Source organism: Penaeus japonicus, unplaced genomic scaffold (genome assembly GCF_977035675.1).
Source record: "Penaeus japonicus unplaced genomic scaffold, GWHDUDI00000001_assembly GWHDUDI00000033, whole genome shotgun sequence".
NCBI classification, from domain to species: Eukaryota; Metazoa; Arthropoda; class Malacostraca; order Decapoda; family Penaeidae; genus Penaeus; species Penaeus japonicus.
The window spans coordinates 25192462-25202305 of NW_028234435.1; the positions used below are offsets into that span (position 1 = coordinate 25192462).

Here is a 9844-nt window from a genome sequence, read left to right on the forward strand (position 1 = left end):
ATACGCATTGTCAGAACTCTCCTCTATATTGAAAGTTTTTTTGTTTTTTGTTTTGTTTTTTATACATTAGCTTGTTTAAAATCTAAAGAAGCTTGCGGGAGTGAAGGTCAGTGTGACGAAAGCTTGGAAACGAATTAGACAAGCGTCTGCCTGGTAACTGTAGTTTACTTATTAAACACGAGTTTATTATCCAAACTAATAACCGGTCGTTTTATTCAGTCTCTTCGACTCAAAAATGGAGGGTAATCCATGATTGACCTCGTGGTTAAACAGTTACATTAGCTTTTCATCATAATTAGCTAAGGTGTTCACATGATTTTCCTGTTTTACACCTGGGATAAGGCGGCGGCTCTACCATTTCAGCACTGGTAGTGACAGCACTCCTAGGGATGCGTGGCGCTAATGCCTTGAAAAAACATCTTGAAAATGAATACTACTTCCGTCATGCTAAATTGTGATGATAATGACTATTGATAACATACATAAAATCTATGTTAGCAAGGCTCTCAATTCAACTTAACTTTTTACCAGTGATTGTGATAATTCTAGAAAATTATGCAATAATATCGGAGAAATGTTTACATCTAGTTTAATACTATGATTTCATACGGATTTGCGGTGTTCAGTGTGTGTGACTGCTAAAGTAAAAATAACAACTTCTCTCTTTTATTAATAACCAATACTCTTACAGATATATGTTAATTCATTCATGCATCTCTGTGTAATTATTATTTGCAAGCACCTTTATTGTTAAATACTTTATGAGTTCTTTCAGTTAATGTAAGCATCTACATTTTCCACTATTTACAATCTTTATGGAGAGCTACCTCTTAAACACTAATTTTAATCACTTGATAATGGTAAGCTTTCAAGTTTTTTTTTTGCAAACATCAAAATGCAAAAACAAATATTACTTCATGGAATTTCCACACTTACACTAAGCTTCTTTCTCATGCACGCACATCACATCCCCACTAGAATTAATAATGTCATGGTAATTAAGAACTGAATTTAAATGCAAATTCAAAGAATATAATTGTTTATTCAAAAACAGGTTTGGGTCTTTCCATTATCGTACAGAATATGGAAAAAAAACTCCTTCGTATGAATTTCCCTTTTTTTCTTGCATAGAAAACAAGAAAATCACACCTTGGTATCAAATTATAGCTCATTTGCTTCAAGGAATCCTTCATAGGAACCATGCAGCTTTAAAATATATATAGTTGAGGCACGAGTAAATAAGTATGTGATACAAAAAAAAATAATACTGGGATAAATTTTTCATCAGGTAGAAATATAAAAAAGGATTAGGTTCCTGCAGACAAAAATAACATTAGTGTTACTTCAGTCTAACATACATTAGAGAGAGAGAAAAAAAATAGAAAAAAACATTACCAATAAAATGTAAAATACACACCACTGAAAAAAGTGAAACATGGCTTAAATTTAGTTAACAAAAGAATACACATGGTAATGATATAGCATGGCTGATGAATATTGAATTCATCAAGAAAGTCCTAGTAATAATAGTACAGTCTGAGATGAAAAAGCTCGGAGAAAAAACAAAAACGAAAAGAATATAAGACAATCACTTATCAACAAGTTAAAATATAGACAGGAAAAAAGAACATTTTGAATCGAGAATAATTTAAAGAATAAATGACTATCGTATCATGCAGGTCTAAACAAAAGTACTAATCTAAGACACGTAATAATAATGAATATATCTTCTTAGGATCATGAATGTTTTAGGTGAAGCTTTCAGAATGAAGTATCTGGGAGACATGCAGAAACTGGAAACTTGTGGCTGATTAAAGTATTATACAGATATATATATGAGAGAGGGAGAGGGAGAGGAAAAGAGGGAGCAGGAGAGGAAAAGAGGGAGAGGAAAAGAGGGAGAGGAAAAGAGGGAGCAGGAAAAGCGGGAGAGGGAGAGAAAGAAGGAGAGGAAAAGAGGAAGAATGAGAGATAAAGATAGAGGGGGACAGGGGGACAGGGGGAAAGAGGATCAGTGGGTCATTGGGACTGATGGACAAAGGGACAGCGAGAGAGACAAGACTACACCACAAGTTTATTTTCTTTGCTTACTTAGTAAAAAGTCAGTAAATCAATAAAATGGATCTTTTTGTCTTAACTGACACCATTTTAATAGCTGCTATTTGCATAATGAGGTAGAGTAATTAACCCATTAATACAAAGTTATGGATCCTCTATAGTACAGATGGGAAAGTCTACATAACAATGACAGCAGATCAAAGGTGACCAGAAAAATAAAGTTGATCTTTTAAAACACTGTGTTTACAATTGTGGCTAGGATTAATGTGTATACTTTATTATATTTCTCAAAAATATTTTCTACACAGTGCATACATTCCAATCACTAACTCTAAATGTAAATTGAGATGATATTTAAGAAAAGTAGTGTCTAACCATATCAAATTCTCAACACATTCATATTATCTATCTGTACATCTGATTGTAATGGGAACAAATTTTGTTTTTGTTGCAAAACCAGAACTCAACTTGCAATGTATTTCCGTACCAATTATGCAATTCTACCTTTCTGCATCGGATCCCTGTTGCAGGGGACCAATCGGTAAATAAAAATATGTTTCTGATTATCTTAAGCATTCCTCCACAAGGTCACATCTTTTGCTTATAAAAAAATGGCAAAATTCTATAACCAACAAGAGTATGATTCTAAGCTGCTGCCTGAGACTTACAAATAATTGAATGGGAACGAAAAACAAAAAAAACTTTAAATTACACAAACTGAACTCGCTGTTTTAAGATCATTAGTTAGATAATGTTTCTCGTGCAAGCTATGCTACAAATACCGAGTATGAATATTGATATAATCAACCAGTTATCATTACTTAAAAGAGTAACCATGATTATAATGTGAATGTTAATAAATATCTAATTGATTAAAATGTGGGTAATGATGATTAAATATAAAATGGTTTCCTAAACTTTACAGGAGTAAATACTTTAATTCATATCCTCTCCCATGTCCTTCCAAGGCATAAAAAAAAAAATTCCCTATTTTTTGAAAGTCTACCAACTTATTTAACTTTGTACAAAATATATACTACATATACAATGATACCGCTCAGATACACAATCATAATCTCATCCATAAACACATACACACATTCAAACACACACCAACACATGCCCACCCACACACTCAAGTGCATTAATATTCAATATTATATAACCACTCCCCATACAGTATCATTATGGTCAATAATGCAGCATTTAAGGCTTCGAGGATTTACATATCCCGTCCCTCGATCAGATATTCAAGATTTTATCTCCACTGAAAAAGTTTTACAAAGATGTTCTTCTTGGGACCACCTGAATTCTTTTCCGTCTCAATTGCTCAATTTTCAACCCCGTGAGGCAACTTTGTTAGTGCAAAAAAGAAAATTCTTTGCATGCCATCTTGAAAATCATAAAAAGGAATACTAAAAAATAGGATTCACAAAAGTAAAAATTAAAAAACTGAAGAATTTTTAATCCTTTAAAATATGTATATTTTGACATACATATGACCCATCTACCCGAGCTCGAGGATCTAGACGTACAAAGATACATTATGCGGCTAACATCATTATGCATACATTAAATGCAAACAATTACCAAATTTAACCAAACTAACAATTTATAAAGCTATAGCATATATAAAATGCACTGTCTGAAGCTTTTTTTTTTAGCTTTTTTTATTGCCTACATTAAGGAAATGTCTGACTGGATGACGAGTCTCAAATTTCCTAACTCAGATAACAGGTAATAAATATCTGCCAGTCAATTAATAACACACAATATACACTAAAAACATTACATAACATTAAGAAGCTGCTACTGCTGTATCGGGTGTTTCTGATACTGGGGGCGGTGATTGTAATTCTTCACTTGATGTGTTCTGTTCTGCTGGTTTAGACTCGACAACTGGTGCCTTTACTTCCTTCTCGGGAACAGCTGCAGTTTCAGTGACCGGAGTGTCTACAGGTGGCTTTGCTTCAGAAGTCTCTTGTTGTGAGGTGGCTTCTGGTTTACTGTCTTCAAGATGATTATCTACAGTTTTTGAACTTTCCTTTTCTTTGGTGTCCTCTTGCTGGTCTTGAGGAGCCTCAGGAGAGGGAACGGTTGCCTCCATTTTCTCTACACTTGCTGGCTCCTCTTGAACCTTCTCAGGTTCTTGATGCCCCTCCTTGGGGTTGTCTGCTTCCTGGTGTGCCACCTCAGGGTTCAACTCTTGTTCCGACTGTTCCAGCCCCTGCTCATCTTGCCTAGTTCCTCCAGCAGCATCTTGAGCTGCTCCTCCTTCCTTTCTGCTCTCCCTCTCTGGGGGTGGAACGATAGGGATGGCAGCCTTCGGTCTCTTCTGCAGAGGCAAATTGATCCTAGGAATATGCTGCTGACTCTGGGTGTTGTAATAAGTGACACCATTACTGTAGATTTCACCTGGCTGGGACTGGAAAAAAGAGGGGGAAAAAAACATGACTGAGTTACAGATAATTAAGTGTATGTACAGTTTGTTCTCTTACAATGTAATATATGTGTATATATGTACATAGTTCTTTATAAAGAAAAAAAAAATCACTCATTTACTTTACTGTCTCTCTAAATAGGCACCTAACCACTCAAAGGACAAATAAAAAGAAAAATCCTAATACAACAGTTGAGCCGAGTAATGACTGAAAATTTCCTTTGCAAGATATAAATTTCAGAATTGTAACTGTAACACACACAAATGCATAAAATATAATGTTTGATATTTGCTTCTAGGTGTAAAAATAAAATCAACCAATCTAGTTCTTTGAAATGTTTGGAACAGCAAAAAATTATTCTGATTTTGTTTCTCCAGATGCCTTAAAAACTTTAGAAATTAAATATTGTATTTCCACTACAACCTGTAAATAAAGACTGATAATAAAAAAGGAGAATTTGCTTATATCAATCAATAAAATAGAATTAGAAGACACCTGCAGCTCAAGCAAAACCACACACAAGCCAACAAAAGTAGCAGCTATAAGGTTATCCTCCTGAAGTCACTTACAATAACAAGACTGCAGGTATTTTGAGGAACCGACAAACACAAACACACACACAGACACACTAATCAAACTATTAATGCCTAGTTAATACAAACTAGTGGCTATAAGAAATAATCGTGACACTACCTACCTCAAGCCTGCTACATCCATTAAGTTCCATGATAGCATTCCAATATCTAACCTATACTGCTCTCTGATGTATTATCAGAGGAACTTGCCCTTAACTTTATAAACTAATGTTGGGTATATCACCAATGTTCTTGTTGCTCTCTCCAGAAATAAATGCAATATCCCTGCACAATCTGCTTCTTTGTTAAACCTGCTTCAATGCTTCTTTGAAATGTTCTTAAATTCAAAGTTTATTTCAAAATACAAGTCTTTGTATGACCTCTCTTGCTACTGAAACTTATATATCATCTAATTAATATAGAATCTTTCACTTTCATGTTTGTTTATGCTAACCAAAGTGCAAGCTTGAAACAGAACCATTTCCTTTTCCCTTGATTTGATTATGTGTAGCTATAATTCTATGCAAGATATAAAACTGAATAATATGGTCAAGATAATTTATTTCTCCTTTAAGGTTAAGATTGAATAGGGAAGCAGTAAGTCCATTCTAGTATAACATTATATAAACCTAAACTCACTAGGACTTTCTCATTCAACCACCTGCAGACTTAAATATCTCAATGTTTAAAAATAATGAAGTAAATTTAATAAATAATAAATAAATGAATGAACAAATAAATATATAAATGATTAGATAAATAATTAAATTTAAAAAATAATAAAAAAGAATGATATATAAAAAGTGCCTATCATATGACTGCAAAATAATCCTGTGTGCAGTGAAAACAGTAAAATGCACAACTTACCACTGTGCCTGGGGTGAAGCCCTGGAATGGCGGGAACTGAGGTGGGTGGGGGCCAGCTAACGGAGCAGCTCCTGGGAGAGGGCCAGGGTGGGGGCCAGGGTGTGCTCCATAGTTAATCATGTTCTCAGGGGGTAAGAATGGCGGGCCAGTGACAGGAGGGCCTGGTACTGGAGGTGCACCCACCGGAGGAGCACCGAGGGGTGGCGGCGCGCCCACAGGAGGTCCAGCGACGGGCGGTGCGACTGGCGGGCCATAGAGGTGCGGTGATTGTGTGACCGGCGGGAACGGGCGAGGTGCCGGTGGTCTCCCCAGGAAAGGCTCTGGAGGGAAGGTGGGTGGGGATGTAAAGGCTGGAGGAACAAAGGAGGGAGGAGCACCACCTAAGGGCATTTGGGAGTGAGGTGATGTAACTGAGTGGCTGGTTGACGGGTTTCCACTTCCTCCCTCATACACTCCACCCTGATAGCCTAAAAAAATTGAAAAGCCAAACATGAACAGCTATTCAAGGCTTATGAAGTTTTGTCTCCCATAATCTCCACTGTACAATGAGGCCTATCAATCTAACCAAAGGCCATATCATTTAGGACTGTTTACTTTAACCCTTTTGAATATCCAATATACCACTTTTACCAACACTTCTTCAGCATTAACTGCATTGAAAAATTGGGTAGCTCCATCTCTTTGTATAAGTAAGGCACAGTATATTAGCAAAGGTTATGTGACACTGCCATATGTTAATGAATGTTTTAGGAAAGGTTGGCGACTCCTATAGGTCGACCAAGAACAAAGACAATTTTTCTGTTTTCATTGTTCAATATCTGGAAAATCAGAGATTGCCTCTGAATTTGTTGTAAAAATACAAAAAAGAAGACAAAAAAGTACAAATATATTCATCCTCATTTTTTGCAAAAGTCTCAGTATGTTCATTCTGGTTTCATAAAAAAAACATTGAAAACACAACTCAAAAATAAAAGGTCTAACCCAGTCATTTAAAAAAAAAAATCTAAGAAATGATTTTCCAAAATAAGTTCTAGAGTAAAAATGGTATACATAGATAACAGCCTTCAGTAAGCCAACTTCCAAATCTATTCACAACTTCTAACCCAGAGGTGATTCAAAAACGAATGACCACAGGAGCCACACAAAACTCTTACCGGGTTCCATGGCAGGGTCAATGTAGTTGGGCTGCTGCTGGAAGGGAGGCACAGGCTGGTCAGGGATGGAGCGCTGTCTCTGAGATGAGTATCGTTTTGGTCTGGAGGCTGACCCATCTCCTCCGGGGGATGCATTACCTCCCCGGTTTCCTCTGCCTTGCGCACTTGCGGCAGCTGCTGCAGATTCCTGGAGTCGTGGCGGTACCATGTTGCGTCTATTATCTGAATTTCCTCCTCCTCCTGGGGACAAAAACAAAAGTTGTAGATATTGCAGCAACTAGTGCCCATAAAACAAGTGACAATTTCAAGTGGCCCTAAGCTTTGATATTTTTAAAGTTCTGAGTAATCTAGTGCATCTGAATCTTTCCCCTCTAACAAAACATTGGTTGCCTAGAAGCTTGTCATGAAAGAGTTGTATATACTTAGAGTCATGGCTTCTCACCATTAAAAAGACAATAAAAAAAACTATATGCAAACTCCTACTCCTATATTGCTTTATCAGTTACAAAATAGAGGATGTGATAGATAATCCTTCTAATACAGATGTTAAGACTATGGCTTTTACTTATATGTGGTCATTGTGTTCTTTACACACACAAAATTTCCTTTTCCCCTTTCTCCTTTTCATTCTTATATTGTGATTTGAAACTTTGAGCAAAGATGTTGGCTAACTTTTCCTTAACCTCTGAAATCTGCAAGTTTCATGTACAAAATTTCTGATACACAAGATCCTTATAAACTGTGTCATCAGTGGACAAGACGTTGATTAACAAATTTAACGCTTATGAAATGAAAACTAGTGAAATAAATAAAACACAAAAAAAATCTTAATAGAATCATGAACTCTAAGAGTACATCTTCATCACTGATTTTATTTTCAATATTTTCCATATTCCAAATATTATGCAAAATCAATGGAGTACTGATGGACAAAAATCTTGAAAATCATAAACACATTCAAATCTGTCATAATAGGCATATAAAAAGTAAAAATAAAAATTGTGGGCAGGAAAGGAGGCCACAGCTAAATAAAATTAAACTTACTGTTTTTGCCTCTGAATTGTTCTTCACGATTTTGTGCACTAACGCTAATATTCTTCATATCAACTGCTAATTCTTCCATATCTCTTGGGCCGTGAGATGGGTGCTGCTGTGGTGGTCTCTGTTGGTGACCTCCCCGGCCTCCGCGACCAGCAGGTCTGCCGTCTTGATAATTGTGACTTCGCTCATCATTATGCCTGAAAATGATTAAACAAACTTTGTATACCTACACTCCAGGGTTATGTATATTTTGCATATGGCTGTAAATAGCCCAAAGAGTATTATCACCTTACACAACCATAAAATTCAATGGAGCTCATGAATCTGGAATCACAATCTTTCTGTCATATTACCTATTATTGCCTCTTCCTGCCCCTCGTCCTCGCCCTCTGCCACCTCTACCCCTGCCAGGGTTTTCCATCCTGACATCCTGGATCTGTGGACTTGCAATTGAATTCTTCTGATGATGCTGCTGCTGAGGGGATTGGTGAGGCTGTTGCTGTTTGTGGCCATCAGTATTGCCTGCAAATAAACAATTTCTAAATAAGACATGGAATTACATCATTGTAGGAATAAGTTCAGAAAACACAACTTTTCACTATTAAATGCATTTTACATAGTTGTGTTTATCTCATAGGACTAAATAATAACTAAGTTTACCATATACATTTCATATCCAAAGCATCTTTAGAATAAAAAGCTAACTCCTAAAGCTAACTCCTAAAGACTGCAATTCCTCACTAGACCATTACAGTGCAAACATTTTCATATTTCATGAATGATAAATTCTGTCTTTGAAGTTTGAAAAGATTCATTATACGCATCTAAAATTGTTTTTCTTGTGATATACCAAATGATTGCTGAGCAGCAGAACAACAACACACAAATTCATATATAGGCTTCAAATACTTTACCTAATATTTGGTCATCATGGATTGGTCTTTGTTGGTCAGTTCTTGGAGACTCAGAATTAGGAATATTTTGTTCAGCTTGAGGATCATCCATTAACTGTTTAGAGTTCTGTAAAGAGGAGTTCAATGCTGGAAATTCTTCATCATTTTCTAGTGTCTTCCTACTTCCAGTCCAAGACCTGTTTCCTCCTCTACCGATGCCTCCCCGGACAGTGCCTCCTCGGGTTGGCTTTGCATAAGCATCTAGATCCTCCCAGTTGCGAGTATATTTATTTGGGCCACGTCTGTTAAAGAAAAAAAGTAGTAGGTTTCTAAAGGTCCAAGAAAAACACAAATAAACGTGTATCCAAAATAGAAATGGAAAGATCCCATGGTCGCAAAGTCTAACCAACTTACCCATATCTCCTCCTGCGGCGAGCACGCGGGGGACCCTCTTCATTGCGAATATCATATCCATATATAGCTATAAGTTCCTCCCTTGACTTTGGAGCTTGATCAAATTCATTAAACTTGTCATGGTTCCATCTGTCATCTTCCTTCCACACCTTCTTCTTGGCTGTTTCCTTCTTGACAACCGGCTCCTCTGGGACACTATTCAAGAAAATGGTTTCATATTTTGAGATGATCCATGCTTCTGTAGAATACCTTTGAATACTTCTTTCTTCCACATGACTACCAAATATAAGAGCAACTACTTTCTCATACAGGATGATAAGAAATCATTCATAAAAAGGCTTACGGTTTTTCTGCATCATCTTCAGCCGTTCGGTCATCGTGCTCATAGAACGTTCCTTTCT

General features: G+C 36.4%; 1 protein-coding gene across 6 annotated transcripts in view; it reads right to left on the reverse strand.

The window, feature by feature from the left end:
* Positions 1 to 1022: 1022 nt before the first annotated feature.
* Positions 1023 to 9844, reverse strand: part of LOC122258297 (uncharacterized) — a 17137-nt gene continuing 8315 nt past the window's right edge. For 2 of the 6 annotated variants that reach the window (XM_043024120.2, XM_086530634.1), the window contains exons 3-10: positions 9787 to 9844; positions 9444 to 9638; positions 9051 to 9331; positions 8490 to 8658; positions 8140 to 8333; positions 7096 to 7335; positions 5942 to 6261; positions 1023 to 4483 (exon numbers count right to left, since the gene is read on the reverse strand). The exon at positions 9787 to 9844 is cut by the window's right edge and continues 55 nt beyond it. In XM_043024120.2, coding sequence (XP_042880054.2) covers positions 3857 to 4483; positions 5942 to 6261; positions 7096 to 7335; positions 8140 to 8333; positions 8490 to 8658; positions 9051 to 9331; positions 9444 to 9638; positions 9787 to 9844 — 2084 coding nt within the window. In that variant the 3' untranslated portion in view covers positions 1023 to 3856. Of the gene's footprint in view, positions 4484 to 5941; positions 6409 to 7095; positions 7336 to 8139; positions 8334 to 8489; positions 8659 to 9050; positions 9332 to 9443; positions 9639 to 9786 lie in introns of all 6 variants that reach the window. The other 4 variants (XM_043024118.2, XM_043024119.2, XM_086530635.1 and 1 more) reach the window with 3 other exon arrangements.